At 40.1% G+C, this 17,183-nt stretch overlaps 3 protein-coding genes across 3 annotated transcripts; 2 read left to right on the top strand and 1 right to left on the bottom strand.

Moving 5' to 3' along the window:
• Window positions 1-407: 407 nt before the first annotated feature.
• Window positions 408-4,367, bottom strand: nek12 (NIMA-related kinase 12). Its single transcript, XM_030739276.1, has 2 exons — window positions 3,173-4,367; window positions 408-781 (listed from the first exon to the last, which is right to left on the bottom strand). Exons 1-2 carry the CDS (start codon window positions 4,272-4,274, stop codon window positions 585-587), a joined length of 1,299 nt encoding a protein of 432 aa, XP_030595136.1. The 5' UTR covers window positions 4,275-4,367; the 3' UTR covers window positions 408-584.
• A 240-nt stretch (window positions 4,368-4,607) lies between these two features.
• Window positions 4,608-8,742, top strand: pin4 (protein (peptidylprolyl cis/trans isomerase) NIMA-interacting, 4 (parvulin)). The gene is made up of 4 exons (XM_030739275.1): window positions 4,608-4,756; window positions 4,930-4,997; window positions 7,595-7,714; window positions 8,455-8,742. The coding sequence occupies exons 1-4, from the start codon at window positions 4,720-4,722 to the stop codon at window positions 8,611-8,613; spliced, it is 384 nt and encodes a 127-aa protein (XP_030595135.1). The 5' UTR covers window positions 4,608-4,719; the 3' UTR covers window positions 8,614-8,742.
• Window positions 8,743-10,732: 1,990 nt separating this feature from the next.
• faf2 (Fas associated factor family member 2) lies at window positions 10,733-17,038 on the top strand. Its single transcript, XM_030738693.1, has 11 exons — window positions 10,733-10,887; window positions 11,750-11,818; window positions 11,937-12,071; window positions 12,479-12,555; window positions 12,644-12,782; window positions 12,888-12,973; window positions 13,202-13,293; window positions 14,129-14,306; window positions 15,134-15,305; window positions 15,395-15,538; window positions 15,794-17,038. Exons 1-11 carry the CDS (start codon window positions 10,825-10,827, stop codon window positions 15,974-15,976), a joined length of 1,338 nt encoding a protein of 445 aa, XP_030594553.1. The 5' UTR covers window positions 10,733-10,824; the 3' UTR covers window positions 15,977-17,038.
• The last annotated feature ends 145 nt before the right edge of the window (window positions 17,039-17,183 follow it).

Raw genomic sequence — 17,183 nt, 5'->3', positions numbered from 1 at the left:
TGTTTTGACTGTTGGGTCTACTCTGTAATTATTGTAGGGTCTTTACCTTACAATATAAAGCGCCTTGAGGCAACTATTTGTTGTGATTTGGTGCTATATGAATAAAACTGATCTGAATAATTGAAATGAATTAAAACCATGAAATGCAGACAGTAGCACTGAGACAGGCAGCCTAATGTTGGAATTTGTGAGTCCTGTATATTATGTACATTTTTAACTTGCATTGCTGCTTTTTGAAAATTTTGGAGAGCATTCGGAAGTCATCGCAGGTGCTCTTTTCAGAATATAGAATATAATGTTAAACTGAGTCTAAAAAATGATAAAAGTATACACAATCTTATTAAAAAATAAATAGAATATTTACCTCCACTTCTAGTGTGAGAAATCATCACACAACAGCAGCTTCTTAAACACAACTATTTGCTCTCTTTAGCACCACCAAGTGTTTTGAACATCATCCAGTAGTAAAATGAATTTTTTTATCCCCAAAGGGTCTCTTAAATGTGCTGTAAGACAGCTCATGGGAGGCCTGAGAGCCTTTTCAAACTGAGATGCAGAAAACTGTTATCAAGTAAGGCACTTTTTTAGCCCTTCTCCTTCAATGCTTTCACTGTAACGGTCCATCCTCCAGCATCACTAAGCTGAAACTCTTCCACCAGCGTTTCATCGTGTGGCTGCTGAGCAGCGTCAGTGCAGACACAGTCCCCTCCATCATCGTCTATGTCCTCATCTTCCTCAAAGTCATCTGGATAGTCAAGTTGTTCTGCAGTGACAGGCATCTCTGGAAACAAAAAGAGATTAAAAGGATGAATCTAATTAATGGCATTATAAGTTGGGGGCAGAGTTGGAACAAATAAAGGCAACTTTGTCCTTATTCATATGTTACACTTTGATGAGCCTGCCAGTGATCTATGATAATTACATAAAACACACATTTCTACATAAATGTTAAATGGGTTTTTTTTTTTTTTTTACAGTGTTTGGACACTAACCAGAGTACCACTATGCTGTCCTCGCAGTGCTTTCCTAGCAGAGCTAGACAGTTAGTTAACACTTTGATACTCCAATAAATCCACGAGTCCTTTCTTGCTTTGCACAGTTAAATGAAGAGGAATCGCTAGTGTAAAACTGAAAAAAATAGAGAAACATACTCATATATTAATATATAAACGGTAATGGACTCTTAATGACACATTACTAAACAGCTTACTGCAAAGGTAGAACATTCCCAACAGTTAACGGGGCCGGCTTACCTAGAATAGCACCTTTAAAATGATCCAAGATAAAACATCAGAAGACTAACAAATACAAGTAAACACAGTCAGAACTAATACATAAACTACTTATAGACCAAGGTGTCCAAGGCACAAAGTGCTTAGCTGCCTTCTTTGTGGCCAATTGCTTCCACAAAGCTACAAATATAGCCCAGCAAAAAACAAAAAGGTCCACTAGGTGGCAGCATTGCACGGTCACATAATCTTGGCTTTAAATTAAAATATTTTTATTAAAGACAGCACAACCACAAACTCAATTCAAATATAATAATTGTTTTTAATACTTTAATACAGCTGTTTCTTTCTCTTCCCATCATTCTGGTACACGTTCATCTTGGTTTTTTTGTTTTTTTTTTAACCTAACTGTGCAGGCTCTTTGAAATGGTTTCTGGCAAAGTCTAATCTGGCCTTCTTGTTCTTGAGTGTAACCAGTGTGTCTGTGTCAGTCATCCAGGTCATGATAGTCTTAAGACCTTGAAGGAAAAAAAAGGCAATTGGACTCATTAAATTTTTTGAAGACGTTTCACCTCTCATCCAAGAGGCTTCTTCAGATCTAAACCAAACGGTCCCAAGGATAAAACTCTCAAACACAAGCTAAGCAACATTGTATGTGCAGTGCAGCGAGGGGTGCGAGGACCTCTACATTGGAAAAACCTAACAGCCACTCCACAAATTCATGGCACAACGTTCAAGAGCCACCTCGACAGGACGAGACTCAGCTATACTTCTGCACCTAAAGGATAAAGAACACTCTTTGAGGATGCCAATGTTCACATTTTGGACCAAGAGGACAGATGATTTGAAAGAGGAGTAAAAGAAGCCATCTATGTCCACTGTGAACATTCATTGCTGAACAGAGGAGGTGGCTGACCAGCTTTCAGCCACCTACAATGTAGTTTTGAGATCCGCTCCCAGCACCTCAACCCCCACGCTCACCTTACTTCAGATGACCACAATAGAACACATGAAGTATGAGGCAAAGTCTGACAGCAGTTTCACCGAAAACCCCTGGTGGTAATAACCCACGACTTTTTTCACACCTTGGCTCATGTGATGATGATGATGCACATGATTAATAGTGGGTCAATAAGCATCAGTGGAGTTTAAGTATGTGGGGCTCTCCACCTTTTGGCTTTAGAACTGAAGAAGCCTCTTGGATGAGAGGTGAAACATCTTCAAAGAAATTTAAAGACATCCAGTTGCCCCTTTTTCAAGCTCTTGAGAGTGTAACCAGTGGTTTGAACCATGTTGTAAACCCTCTGTTGTTCCATTCACGAAGGTATCTCTTGATGTTATACTTTGACTGTGGTACACCTACCTCCTCGAGGGTGTTTTTGATTTGGTTAGATGTTGTGAAGGGGTTTTCTTAATCTAAGGATGAAATATGTGATCATCAACTTCAGTTTTCTTTGTGTTCTTTTGGGCCTTTGCTGTTGCTGAGCTGGCCAGTACAGTACATTCATTTTGTTTAAGAAATTACCTGATTGTTTATTTGGCAACTCCTAATTTTTTTTATAGTTTTTTCAGCCTAACTATGGCCTCCTTCACTTGCATTGACATCTCCTTCAACCTCATATTAAAAATTCCAGTGAATACGTAGCTATCATAATAAAACACTAAATAAAACACTTAATTTGTCATGGAAGAACAAGAAGAGGCCTTGCCTGACCATGAAAGTGCTTATCAGGGAATTGGTCCAATTACTTTTGAGCCTCTGAAAATGGGAGCCTGTGTATACGGTAATTCCTAAACTGTAATATTGTAATAATGTAATATTTTTGTTAACCCCTTGATTTAAAGCTAAAGTCGACACTTCAACCACATTTTGACTGTTGGATTTAAAATCCACTGTGATGTGTACAGAGGCAAATTTACAAAAACGTGGAGGGAAACATTACCAATGGATTCAGCAGAATTGCTCCTCATTGCCAACCCAGAGAGTTCCCCTTGTTCCTCTAGAGAAGACAAACTTCCATCTTCATCAAAGTCCTCAGGATAGTGGCACTGGTTCTGTTCACCATCATCTTCCTCCTCTACCTCAGTAGAGGAGAAACTGACCTCCATACTTTGTTCTTTCTCTTCCCAAGGCTGGGGCTGACTGGTGAAACTGGGTTGAAGTGTTCTGTTGATGTCTTTATTTTTTACTTCTACATTACTATGAGTCACAGGAGTGCAGTCATTCTCTCCCTCTTTGATAGATTCCAGGTGAGCTTGCACATAGGCACTGCTAAGTATACAAGCAGCACTGGGCCTGTTTTCCGGATTGAGGCTGAGCATGGCTTGGATTAATGAGGAAATGCTGTCTGGGTACATGTCAGGCACAGGTTGGTACTCTCCTTTGGTAATCTTATTGAACAGACTCAGGAGATTTGTGGCTGCAAAAGGAGGCCTGAGAACGCAGAGCTCATACAGGAGACAACCCAGAGCCCAGATGTCAGACTTACAGCTGTACGGAACATCCTGGCACAGCTCAGGACTTAGGTAGCTGGGTGTCCCAGCATATGTGGAAGCCATATCAACCGTGCTGGTCATTACTCTGGATATGCCAAAATCCCCTAACTTTACCACGCCTTGCTTTGTCAGGAGCACATTTGAGGTTTTGATGTCCCTGTGAAGTATTCTGGCTGCGTGTATATAATTTACCGCCATGGTGAGCTGGACAAACCACCCCATCACAGTCTCCTCTGCGAAGAACTCCTTTGGTTTCCTCTCTTTTACTTTGTCATCTAACGTGCCTCCATCACAGTAGCTCATCACAATGTAAACAAACCCATCATCAGAGTTCACAAAGGCCTCGCTGCATTTCACAATGTGAGGATGCTCCAGCCTCCTGATGATTTCAGCCTCCTGGAGAACAGCCCTCTGCCCGTGTGCCCTCCTCGTGGCCTCCACCTTAATCCTCTTCACCGCGTACAGGCACTTCCGCTCCACGTGCCTCATGAGAAACACGTCTGCGGATCCCCCCCTGCCCAAACACAACAACCTCTCGTAGTTTTCCATATTCTGTCAGGAGTCTTTTATGAAAAACAAAAAACAGGCGACTTGAGGGGAAGTGCAACACCGAGACAGCAGCCTTGTTTGTGTAGAGGGCCGTTTCCATGGTGACCTGTGTCGCCGTGAAACTGGATTGGTCAGTTTCTGTTAAACACCTTTTATTAGTAGTGAATTGCCGTCACACAAGAAAAGGAAGAACCTATTGATCATTAGTGTCTACATATTAAAGTGCCTAAACGGTACTCTGGTACGTATTGAGGAGTTTAAATCGCAATTTGTGGTTCACTACAGGAGGTGGCGCTGTGGGTGACATGGCTTTAATAGAAGAAGAAACGTTTCCGTTCTCTGCGCAGGTTTCTGCGCATGCTAATCACAACATAGTAGGGTCGTGTGCTATTTCAGTTATTTTTTTATTGATTATTGCTGAAATATTAGTGTACGTTAACCTGAAATGCCACCAAAGGGGAAAGGTGGAAAGGGTGGTAAAGGTTAGTGTCTTATTACGTATTAATTTTAGATGTAGACTATGGTTATAGTCAGCTAATTAAGTCAGTTTTCCCATGTGATGCTTGAAGGCGTCTTTGTCGTGTAATGTCACTGCAGTTTTTGTGGGTTTAACGGGTGCTGTGGTGTGTTGGTCTCACACCTTGTCGTTGTGTAGGAGCTGCTTCAGGGAGCGCAGACGCTGACAAGAAAGAGAAAGCCCCAAAGGGAGGGACTGCTGTGAAGGTAACGTTACCTTTTAAGGCAAAGCTAAACTGGAAAAAAAAAAAAACGACAGTTTTTTTTTTCTCGGAAAGGTGATGCCAGATGATCGTGTCACCGAGTAGAGCCCACGCACAAATTCCTCTGTGCAGTAATATACATGCAGCATGATGCAATCATAAAAATTGAGTAATATAAATATTACCAACGTAACAGTGGATATCTTGAACAATTGTTGCTTTTGATGCAGTGTTCACTTTCACGTTATTATTAATTTAATTACATTCAGAGAGACTGTCGTTTTATCTGCAGGCTTTTTTTGGGTGGGGTGGGGGGCTACTTTAAACGCACCATTTAGTCATAAAAGAGAGACAGACATCAAACCTGGACACTTTCTCTGCTGTGTAAGTCATTTTGGGTGCATTTGGCAACCCAGTTTCTACAGTAAGTTATTACTGGTTTTGTTTCCCAATCGCTGTGTAAAAATGTAAATAAAACACAATAAAGGGATTTCTGAATTTCATAAACCCATATTTTATTGACAATAGAATACAGCAAATGAGACATTTTACTATTTCATGGAAAAATATTTGCTCATCTTGGATTTGATGGCAGCAACACAGAAAAAGTTGGGATAAGGGTAACAAAATGCTGGAAAAGTAAGTGATACTAAAAAGAAACAGCTGGAGAAACATTTTGCTACTAATTAAATTAATTGGCAACAGGCAACATCAATGGGTATAATAAGAGCACCTAAGAAAGGCAGAGTTTGTGCTTAATTAGTGCTTAATTAGTGCTATCGCGGTTGTGTCTGTTTGCAGGGGTATTTCCCAGAACAGGGAAGGGAGTGACTGTGGAGTTTACCAGGAATGGGCTAAGCACAAAAAAAATCCCATCAAAGTTTGAAAAGTGCAGACAGTGGCTCCAGCGGACACGTCATTGTTTCACTTCAGCTCTTCATAAGTTCGACCTTTGCTCTTTTCCACGGCCGACTGATGGACCAACAACAGTACAAGGAAGAGCAGTCCACAGATTGGCTGTATCACATATTTTTGACACCATCCCCATCTGACAACAGACACTCTGAAGCTGCCCATGGACTGCCGGCAGACTGCCCTTGCATTACTACTGCTGAACCAGGATAGGGAGCAGAGGTTCACCAATCTGCAAAAATGTCTACAAATGATGGAACAGTTTGAGACTAATGTTTCTCAATGTGAAGTTGTGAAGACATCGAATATCTCATCATCTACAGTACATAATATCATCCGAAGTTTCACAGAATCTGGAGATATCTGTGCGGAAGAGACAAGGCTGAAAATCCATATTGCATACTTGTGATATTTGGGCCATCAGGTGGTATTTCATTAAAAACAGGCATGATTCTGTCATGGAAATCACTGCATTGGCTCAGGAACACTGATAGAAATCGCTGTCTGAGCACAGTTCACCGTGCTGTCCACAAATGAAGGTTATGGCTCTATCATGCAAAGAAGAATCCACACGTGAACATGATCCAGAAACACTGCCTTTTTCTCTGGGTGAAAGCTCATTTAAAATGGGCTGAGACAAAGTGGAGAAACTGTTCTGTGGTCCAGACCTTTCACCAGCTGAAAACATCTGACTTTTCATGAAATGAAAAACACGACAAAGAAGACATATGGGATAACATTTCTCTCCCAAAGGTCCAGCATCTGCTCTCCTCAGTTCCCACATGTTTATGGGCTGTTGTTCATAGAAGAGGAGATGCTACATAGTGGTAAACATGGCCCTGTCCCAACTTTTTTTGAGACGTGCTGCTGTCATTAACTTAAAATGCTACATTTTCTCACTTTAAACATTTGGTTCATTTTCTACATTCTATTGTGAATAAAATGTACAGTGGGGAAAATAATGTCCAGGCCTCTTTGAACTTCGCCAATGATCATCTGGATGATCCAGGCATGGGAGAAGGTCACCATCCCAACCATGAAGCATGGGGGTGGAAACATCGTACTTTGGGGGTGCTTTTCTGCAGAGGGGACAGGACTACTGCATCGTATTGAAGGGAGGATGGATGGGGTCATGTATCGCAAGATTGTAGCCAACAACCTCCTCAGTAAAGATGGGTCATGGCTGGGTCTTCCAGCATGACAATGACCTGAAACACACAGCCAGGGCAACTAAGGAGCGGCTCCGTAAGAAGAATTTCAAGGTCCTGGAGTGGCCTAGCCAGTTTCCAGACCTGAACCCAATAGAAAATCTTTGGAGGGAGCTGAAACTCAGTGTTGCCCTGCAACAGCCCCGAAACCTGAAGGATCTGGCAAAGATCTGTATGGAGGAGTGGGCCAAAATCCCTGCTGCAGTGTGTGCAAACTTGGTCAAGAACTACAGGAAACATCTGAACTGTGTAATTGCAAAAAAAGTTTTCTGTACCAAATATTAAGTTTTGTTTTTCTGTTGTATACTTATATTGTACACTTATTTTCCCCATTGTAGTTTATAAGAATTAGGTCAAATTATTGCATTCTGTTTATAATTTACATTATTTACATTTTATTTACACAGCGTCCCAGCTTTTTTGGAATTGGGGTTGTACACGAAAGTCTAACTGTGCCATTATCATCTGTGGTTTTCTGCAGGTCCGGCACGTCCTCTGTGAAAAACATGGGAAATGCATGGAAGCAATGGAGAAACTGAAGGCTGGAGTCCGTTTCAGTGAAGTAGCTGCACAATACAGTGAAGACAAAGCCAGACAAGGAGTAAGCGCTTGCACTCATAATCAGTGTTAGATTCTCTTTACTGACGGTCGCGGCTCGATTATAGTGCTTAACTGAAATCATTCCAGTCAGAAGTAACTACACTGTTTTCTCTAACTGTGATGGTTTGCTTGGTTACGGCTCTTGTATTGTAGACAAGAAAAATTTGCCACATGATTCTGTAGTTATCATGTTTCATGGTATGTAGCCTGGATGAGGTCATGTTGAGTTTTTCTTGACTCCCATTTGACAGAAATCTATGCATTTTACCCTTTTTCATAGCCACTTGATAAGAAATATGGATTGTATTAAAGTAAATAGAACCCAACCTAATAGAAATTGTTACAGATTGCTTTATTACAATGCTGCTGCCCCCCCAGTTCTTGCTAAAACCTCAGATGATGAGACTTGTTGGCTGGTGCATTCTAGTCTGGTGGACATTAATTGTTTTTCCACCTACTCGGTACATCTTTTCCTGTTTATTCACACCTGCATCCCACGACAGTGTCTACACTGATGTATTTTCAGCCACAGGGAAACTCCAGTCAAGATTAGACTGTTACTCAGGAATACAACAGAGTACTTGTGTCACATCCTTATACATTTATTCCTGCTGATACAGTTAAAGTGTTTGTTTTTAGTTATCATAATATCAGTCAGTACAGTATGGCCTTTGTTGGTCATGTTTACCCATTTCAGATGCATATCATGTGATCTCTTCATAACTTTTATGTTCATGACAGGGTGATCTGGGGTGGATGACGCGAGGGTCCATGGTGGGACCTTTCCAGGATGCAGCATTTGCACTTCCTATCAGCTCCATGGACAAACCGGTCTACACAGACCCTCCTGTGAAGACAAAATTTGGGTACCACATCATTATGGTAGAGGGGAAAAAGTAACTCGGGCCAGTTCAGCACTTGAAATTAGGACATACACATTTCCCAGTGTGCTGTATTGTTAAACTTCTGATGATTTTCTTATATTTTTCAAAATGCATGAGAATAAAAAAACAGCTGTGGTGTAGAATACTGGAAGCTTTGTCTGTGTTAAATGTGCTAACCATACTGAAAATTGAAGCTGAGGGAAAAGAAGTTTAAATTCACAAGATTTTTTTTTTTTGGCAAAACAACAACAAAAAAAGCATTTCCATGCACTTGGTAAGGTTACTTGTGTGAATGAGAGAGTAAAACAGACTGGAAGAAGTTACCCTCACCTTTGGAAAAAGATCCACTGTCTTATCTTTTAGAAATGGAGATACTTTCTTTACAGTGATATATATATATATATATATATATATATATATATATATATATATATATATATATATATATATATATATATATATATATGTGATTTTTTTTTTTTTCAGTTCCATAAATAAAATTATCAACAGATAAACTGATTCTTCAGTGGTTGTGAATATCAGTTGAGTGTTAATGTTAGTTTCTGTTATTGTGTGTCCTGAAGAAAAGTTTCAGTTAAATTAGGAAACCTTCAACAAGCCAAATTTTAATTCCATGAATTAGAAATTGTCCAGAATGATTTAAAAATGTATAAAAGATAGTAAAGTATTATGATCCCTTTAAGCAGTTATTACTGTACTACACATCAGTAGTGTATCTTGATGGACACTCTGGTAGCAGTATTATTTGGAGTAGACACCGTGGAGACTCACAGCTAATTATCAAGGATGGGTTTCAAGCTAAATCTTCAGTACACAGACTGTAAATACATGATGTCCAATCCAGGGTTTTTCCTGGCTCAGAATATGCAGCCACAATTAATCTTTGTGTAATTAAGGCGAAGCATGTGTGCTCATGCTCTTAACAGAAGTCTGTGCATTTTCCTGTTATTGTTGAGCATTTTACAAACAAAAAAAAGTTAAATGGGGAGGGGAGAACATTTTGCAATCAAAAGTTTCAGAGAATCTGGAAAAGTCTATGTTCAAGCGACAAAGCCAAAAATCCACGGATCCTGTGATCTTCGGGCCGTCAGGTGGTACTGCATTAAAAACACCATGATTCTGTCACTGCATGGGCTCAGGAACACTTGGAGAAATCAGTCTGTGAACACAGTTCACCGTGCTGTTCACAAATGCAGGTTAGAGATCTGTCATGCAAAGATGAAGCCATATGTGAACATGATCCGGAAACACTGCCGCCTTCTCTGCGCCAGAGCTCATTTAAAATGGGCTGAGGCAAAGTGGAGAAACTGCTCTGTGATCAGGTTGATTGAAATTTTAAGTTATTTTTGGAAAACATGGACCCTGCATCCTCCAGACTAAAGAGTGGACATTTGGCTTGTTATGTGAGCACTCTGTTAATATATGGGTGCATTAGTTCCTATGATTATTACTGTACTACACATAAGTAGTGTACGTTTATGGAGTAGACTCCTTGAAGACCCCCACCTAATTATCAAGGCTGGATTGTCTTCTAAAACTTCACAATTCGAACTTTTTTTCCTGGCTTGCAACAGGCTTTTGGGAAGGCTATGCATGCAGCCATAATTGATCCCTGTGTAGCTGAGGCAAGGAGTCTATTAATTTTATTTTTGAGCATTTTATAAACAAAAATTTTTAGTAGAGCTTAAGTAAATGAATAAAACACATGTTTCTGGGCACAATAAACCCCACCCCTGGCAGATGTTATAGCTGATTTGAACCTTGTCCCTCTCACAAAAGCGTCACTCTCCAAACATTGAATCACTGGTCCTACACACTGGTCCTATTGTCCATGCCCATAATTTTGCTTTGACTGTTACCTTGAGGTCAAGGTCATCTGAGATTTTTAGTAGTTACATCTGTGGTGTGAGTCTGAACATCCCAGGTGACATTGTTCTTGAGTTATTGCATTCACAAGAGTTTCAGAAAAACCTGACCTCCGACCTTGACCCAATTATGGCAACAAAAAAAAAATGTAAACAGGGGATCTAGGGGTTATTGGTCATCTTTATAGGAAGTTTGGAATGAATCGGAGTGGTAGTTTTGTTGTAACGTTGACAGACAATTCAACACATCCACACCGCTAGGTGGCAGCAGCCCGCGCAGTCTAGAATGAGGAAAAGACGGTTGACGTTGTTAGGCCTTGCTACATGATTGGCGAGGTAAGATGGCGGCGCCAGAGGAGCCAGAATTATCCCAGGCGCAGACCGAAAAACTCCTCCAATTTCAGGTAGACAGCTGAAATTCTGCCTTTATCCATGTCCGTTTGAGACCCCTTGTGGCGATACTCTGTCGGTAATAATCACAGGGTGTGAACAAAGAGAGTCCCGCGTGTTTCAACGGTTTTTGCACAGTCAACTTCGGTAACGTTACCCCCCCCCTCCTCCAGCCGTTTACCCGTCAACTTGAGTCAGAGCTAGCGTTAGCGAAGCTAGCGAGCACTTGCTAGGCTGACTAACAAGTTAGCACACTTTAAACGCTTAAATCTTTTTCACGCAGCTCTCGTGGGGCATAACCAAACCAGCTAGGTCGATCAGCTCCACCCGCACTGCGTAGATAATGTCTTTTTTTTTTTTTTACTCCACGTCAACTTGGGCTCGGGCTCGGTTTTCATTGACGCTCCCTACTAAACACTTGCTGAGTTAACATTAGCACAGCTGTCAGTAAAGTTTCTGAGCTACACATCAGTTTTAGCTCCGTTTGTCATTATATGATAATAACCCCGTCCAGCTGATGCTTCTCCATCTCTGTCTGTAGCCTGCTTTGGCTTTCTTTGGCAGTTTGTAAGCTAATAGTTGGAATCACTTCAGTTAACATTACACATCATCCTGCTTTTTTTCTGTACATACTTTATCTTATTTTTCGAGGTCAGACAGCTCCCGTAACTGCGTTAAAAGACAGTAAATAAGATAACCGATTCAGGCTGTTCTTGACTTGTGTCATTGTTTGTAATTCTTAATGGAGCATTTGTGACAGGGAATCCAAAGCTTGTAAATGACAATATTTCAGATTTTCCTCTATGAGTCATGTATAGTCTGTTATGACCCTTTAATTTTTACCTTTGACCCCTTTTTTTTTTTTTTTTTTTACAGGATTTAACTGGTTTGGAATCAATGGACCAATGTCGTCGAACATTAGAGCAGCACAACTGGAACATAGAGGTACAGAAGCCATGCTTTCTTAATGCTTTTTTTTTTCATGAATCTATATACATGTTTTCATTGATTTGTCTGTATTAATGAATAGGATTATGATTGGCTTTAAATGTGTTTATTTCAGGCTGCAGTACAAGACAGGCTTAATGAGCAGGAAGGAGTGCCCAGTGTGTTTAACCCTCCACCATCCAGACCGCTTCAGGTCAATACAGCAGATCATAGAGTATATAGTTACATCGTCTCAAGGCCACAACCCAGGGTAGGTGTGGAGACTCGTATACCTATCCAGTGTCTTATTGTTTCACTGTCCACAATAGTATACTGGATTCTTCTTAGGCTATTCTTTGGAACTATTGCACATGCCTCACCTGTTTCTCTTGGAAATGGTGCTACTTAGATGCTGTATGTAATAATATGTATGTAACCTTTAAGTCAGTCTTTGAAGGAATGTGGAGTGTAAGGCTACGTTCACACTGCAGCCTGAAGTGACCCACATCCGTTTTTTTTGCCCTTATGTGACCTGTATCTGCTCTTTTCATGACAGTGTGAACGTAGTCGAAGTGATTTTGTAGTTTTTAATTGTATTTAATAGGGCAAAAGATAGAAAATCTTTTGTATCTTGGCACTGTGTAAAGTGTAATAGATTGAACTGGTGCTTCTTTTCAGGGGTTACTAGGATGGAGTTACTACTTGATAATGCTACCTTTCAGATTTACATATTACACACTTCTGGACATATTCAGGTAATTAAAGCCGATTTAAACTCAGAGTTGTTTGATCAACCAAAGTTATTAATTGCTACTTTATATAAAATATGCCTTTTGTTCCAAGGTTCGCCCTGCGGTTCATAAGGCCCGATCCTCGTGGTCGTGTGACAGACCCTGTTGGAGACGTTGTGTCTTTCATTCATAGTTTTGAGGAGAAGTATGGGCAGCCACACCCTGTCTTTTACCAGGGAACATACAGCCAGGTGAGTACGTAGATATCGATGATAGAAATATACTTTTGTTTTCCTGCTCTGATGTTAAAACAGTCAACAAGATAAAACTGCCTTTTGTTATTGTGATACATTTAGGCACTAAACGATGCCAAAAGGGAGCTCCGCTACCTATTAGTGTACCTTCACGGGGACGATCATCAAGACACTGACGAGTTTTGCCGGTATTGTTTTTATTTTTTATGCCCTGAGTGCTAGTATATGTCCTGTAATGCTTTGTATATGTGCTGTACAGTTGCTAGTGTACGGATACATCTGCTTGGTTTTTGCTAAATGTTGGAAAGGCGCATTCTCTTCTCTCCTTCTAATAATTCTGTCTATAACCTTTTATGTTTATTGAGCATTTGCACCTAAAAAACATGTTTTTATGCTGCTGATCTGTCACATTCTAGCTCCACGTTATGTACGGAAGAGGTCATTACCTTTCTCAACACACGAATGCTCTTTTGGTCATGTTCAACAAGCAAGCCAGAGGGCTACAGAGGTATGCAAGCTTGTTGCGTTTTAACTCACTGTTTGCTGTAAGAAGGTTTTTACTGGGTTATTTTGTTAAATGGAAAAATATGTAAAGTTTAAATTGTTTCAATAAGTGCATTTCCTGTATAAAAGAGGTTGGAGAATTTGAAAGTGAGGAAGTGCCCCTCCTTATCTTTGACCTAATGATAGGAGAACAAAGTGAGGAGAGCACGTTCTTTGTGTGGCAACAGTTTAGTTGTAATAAAAAGACACTGAGTTGGAATTTATTCTTTGACAAGCTGTTCTACCCATCTATAAAACATTCATGTGCAATGAGACTGCATGTGGATGTTTTATAGATGGGTAGAGCCATATAACAAATGACATCAAGCCAGTGGGGACATTCAGACATGCAGATAGCTTTGGTTTTATACAAGATTTTGTTCTCCTTTGAGACGGCTCTTACCCTGATTCAAGTTTAATGGAATTTTGGCCGTTCTGAAAAGCATAAATTGATCAGACATCGGGCAGTTATGTGGTTTATCATCATTAAAGGGGACGTTGCTTCAAGAAACAGTCACATGCTGAGTCTTTAATCATATTTTTTGATGCTTTGAGAAACAAAATTCTTTTTATTGCTTTGAGCTGGCAGTGGAATGTTTAAAACTTAATATAAAACAGAAGCAGTTTGCATGCAAGCTGCCACACATGTTCAGTGGGGTAGGATTGGTTTTTTGTGCGATTGTGTGTTTTATGAGTTGGAATACATTAACATGTAGCATTACTTTTAAAACACAGGATTTGACTCTGTGTGTTTGTGCATTTGTGTGTATGTAATTTTTTATTTATTTATTTTTTTTAAGTTTCTCAAGCATTGCGAGAGAACACCTACCCATTCCTGGCCATGATAATGCTGAAAGATCGCAAGATGACAGTGGTGGGCAGGCTTGAGGGTCTCATTCAGCCAGAGGACCTCATCAACCAGCTCACATTCATCATGGATGCCAACCAAACATATCTAATGTCAGAGCGCCTTGAACGGTATGTGAAATCGATGAAATCACACCAAGTTGCCTGACTTTAAAAGATCTTCACTGTTTATATTTAACTTAAGTGTAACTGTCACAGATTCTTACAGTTAGTTCTTTTCACTTTCTTTCTCATGGTCAAAACAAAAACAAAACTGATCATTGTGACATTTATGAAAATTTTTTTAGCAGGCATAGTAACCGCTAATCGAAAGCCCTGTTGGCTCACCTTGTGAGTGATAATTGGTTGTTGTTGCTGTGACCATCATATGCCAGCTGTCAAACACTGGTGTGTGAAGTACACTGCCTTAGGCCTGGTTCACACTTAAACTGGTAATTTGTAAAACAGTTTCTCAAATAAGTGTGCACGTGAGAATGCAAAAACACAACCGAGACGTTGTCCAGAGCATGCCAAACCAGCAGGAGGCGTTATAACCCTAAAATATAATGTAAACACTGAAAACTTGGGTTTCTGAATATTTTTTCCCTTAGAAGGTGGTTTCCAAAAGGTCATTTTTCATGTGGATGAAAGAAAGTGGAAAAATTATGTTTTTAAAAATACGCATGTTCATATTGGTAAGGCTTTAAGAGGTATTGATATCCTCAGATTCTGTCCTATTAAATAGCACATTTTAAAAAGATGCAATAGGGTCCTTAGTGTTTCATTTAAATGAAGTGTAAGGACAGGAGACAAGGCTGATTTAATGACCACAGCATCTTGTAGCATGGTGCAGAGCTGGTAGTCAGAGACACAGACATGGCCGGTGCTCGATGCCACACTGCCAGTGACCCACAAGAGAGAATTCATATCCAGGTAAAAACTTCATCTTTTTATTTTAGTGAAGAGAGGAACCAGACCCAAGTGCTAAGGCAGCAGCAGGATGAGGCCTATTTGGCCTCACTCCGTGCCGACCAGGAGAAGGAACGAAAGAAAAGGGAAGAGCAGGAGCAGCGGAGGCAAGAGGAGGAGAAGGTTCGACAGAGTGCTCTTGCTGAGGAGCGGAGACGAAGAGTGAGTCCTGTTTAGCATATTTGGAAATGAGGCGGTTTATTTTGCATACAGTTTCCGAACCACGTTGTCTCTTTTTGTTGTGATTCCAGACACTTGAAGAGGAGAAGGAGAGGAAGTCGGAATGTCTTCCTCCAGAGCCTCTTGCAGATGATCCAGACAGTGTCAAAATAGTGTTCAAGCTGCCTAATGATACACGAGTAGAGAGGCGGTTCCTGTTTGGTCAGTCTCTGACGGTGAGGATCACTTTTGTTGTACACTCCCACTTTGCTTTATTTTATTTATTAATAATGATGTTTTGGCAAACTGTCAGGTTTCTAGTAAATGTTGTGATGGCACATGGTTTAGTTTCTCTAGTTTGTTCATCTAATGCAGACTTGCTCACACATCAACAAAATCATTTTTAGACAATGAAAAATGTCAAGTTTTTAGAAAGTTTCTTCTCTTGGTTTTCCATAAAAACCATCTAATTTGCCATTTTTCTTTCACAGGTAATACACGATTTCCTTTTCTCTTTGAAAGAAACTCCAGAGAAGTTTCAGATAGTTACAAACTTCCCTCGTCGAGTCTTGCCCTGCCTTCCCACTGAAGAGCGGCCCAACCCACCCACGCTGAAAGAGGCAGGACTCAGCCGCTCCGAGGTGCTTTTTGTTCAGGACCTTACGGACGATTAATAGATAACATACCTCTTCTACAGTGGGGAAACGTTTTCCTCTGACACCCACCCACCCATCCCTTTTTTTTTTGTTTGTTTGTTTTGTTCTTTTTTCTTATTTTGTTAAATGGCCATTTTGCATAAGGGATCATTATGATAAAACCCTAACCTGGAAAAAATTAAACCACCCTGCATCTAGTCCTTGTTTGGTTGTGTTTACAGGGTTCCCAATAGCCTGGAAAGTCTTGAATTTTATCAAATAAATATTTCTTGAAGTCCTTTCTTTATGTGTGGACAAAGTTTGATTTCCATTGTCTGTACTTGCTCCCAGTTAATTCTTGTCCTTTCTCACCAGTATTTGTTGCAGCAACAGATTAATCCTCTACTGAAATGTACTGAAACAGTAGCATAGCTTTGTGCAAAACCAGAACCATAACCCAAAGTAGTTAATTTTCTTTGCATCTCAACCACCAGATTGTGTTAATAGTTGTATGCGGGATGCAGAATGGAGTTTTCTATGATGGTGTTTTCTTGGCTCCTTTTTTAATTTGGTCAAAGTTTTGATGTTGAATCCGTGTGTCCTAATTTAACACCCTTTTACCTTTAGTTTACCCATTTCCCCCACACTGATGAGCACAACAACATTGGTTTGTTGGGTTTGGTACAGCTTTGATTGTTAATCCATGTGGTTTGAAGAGCAAATGTACCCACTTCAGGGAGCAGGTTAGTGGTTTGGGACTTGAAGGATAAATGGGAACCCTGTTATAAATGAGCCATGACCTGTACATAAGTTAGCTATTTAAAATCCCCAAATTTACCATGTTTTCTTTGACTCTTCTATGTCATGAAATGACCAAATGCAGATTGGTTACTATGTAAAGCAGACTGCCGCAAGCTCATGAAGTTCAAAAGTACATTATTTAACAAGAGGCCACAGCTTTTACATGTGGCTTTATCTAGTATAGTACGAGTCTGCTCATAGTGTGCCTGTGGTTACTCATAGATGCCTGTTTGCCTGTAACATCTAAATGGGCTCATGTAAAGATGTAATTTTCCAACTCTAAATTAAAAACATTTTAAAAACGTGGGTTTATTGAGAATGTACAACACTTGCATGAAGTAATAATTTATGTGCGAGGATTCTTTTTTTTTTTTTGAATAACCGTTTTCACCATGTTATTTAAAGCACAGGGGGCCAAGTACTCGCCTTTCAACAGCAGGTCACA

The sequence above is a fragment of the Archocentrus centrarchus genome, chromosome 10 (assembly GCF_007364275.1).
Source record: "Archocentrus centrarchus isolate MPI-CPG fArcCen1 chromosome 10, fArcCen1, whole genome shotgun sequence".
Taxonomy (NCBI): domain Eukaryota; kingdom Metazoa; phylum Chordata; class Actinopteri; order Cichliformes; family Cichlidae; genus Archocentrus; species Archocentrus centrarchus.
The sequence above is the reverse complement of the archived record's forward strand: the minus strand, read 5'-3'. Positions and strand labels throughout refer to the sequence as shown.

Excerpts from the sequence above, each read along its gene's own strand:
- nek12 (XM_030739276.1), bottom strand. The coding sequence starts at position 4,274 with ATGGAAAACTACGAGAGGTTGTTGTGTTTGGGCAGGGGGGGATCCGCA. Across the intron at positions 782-3,172 it reads CAATTCTGCTGAATCCATTG|AGATGCCTGTCACTGCAGAA; the intron begins GTAATGTTTCCC and ends TTTTGTTTCCAG.
- pin4 (XM_030739275.1), top strand. The coding sequence starts at position 4,720 with ATGCCACCAAAGGGGAAAGGTGGAAAGGGTGGTAAAG. Across the intron at positions 4,757-4,929 it reads AGGTGGAAAGGGTGGTAAAG|GAGCTGCTTCAGGGAGCGCA; the intron begins GTTAGTGTCTTA and ends GTCGTTGTGTAG. Across the intron at positions 4,998-7,594 it reads AGGGAGGGACTGCTGTGAAG|GTCCGGCACGTCCTCTGTGA; the intron begins GTAACGTTACCT and ends GGTTTTCTGCAG.
- faf2 (XM_030738693.1), top strand. The coding sequence starts at position 10,825 with ATGGCGGCGCCAGAGGAGCCAGAATTATCCCAGGCGCAGACCGAAAAA. Across the intron at positions 12,783-12,887 it reads ACCAGGGAACATACAGCCAG|GCACTAAACGATGCCAAAAG; the intron begins GTGAGTACGTAG and ends TGATACATTTAG. Across the intron at positions 15,539-15,793 it reads TGTTTGGTCAGTCTCTGACG|GTAATACACGATTTCCTTTT; the intron begins GTGAGGATCACT and ends TTTCTTTCACAG.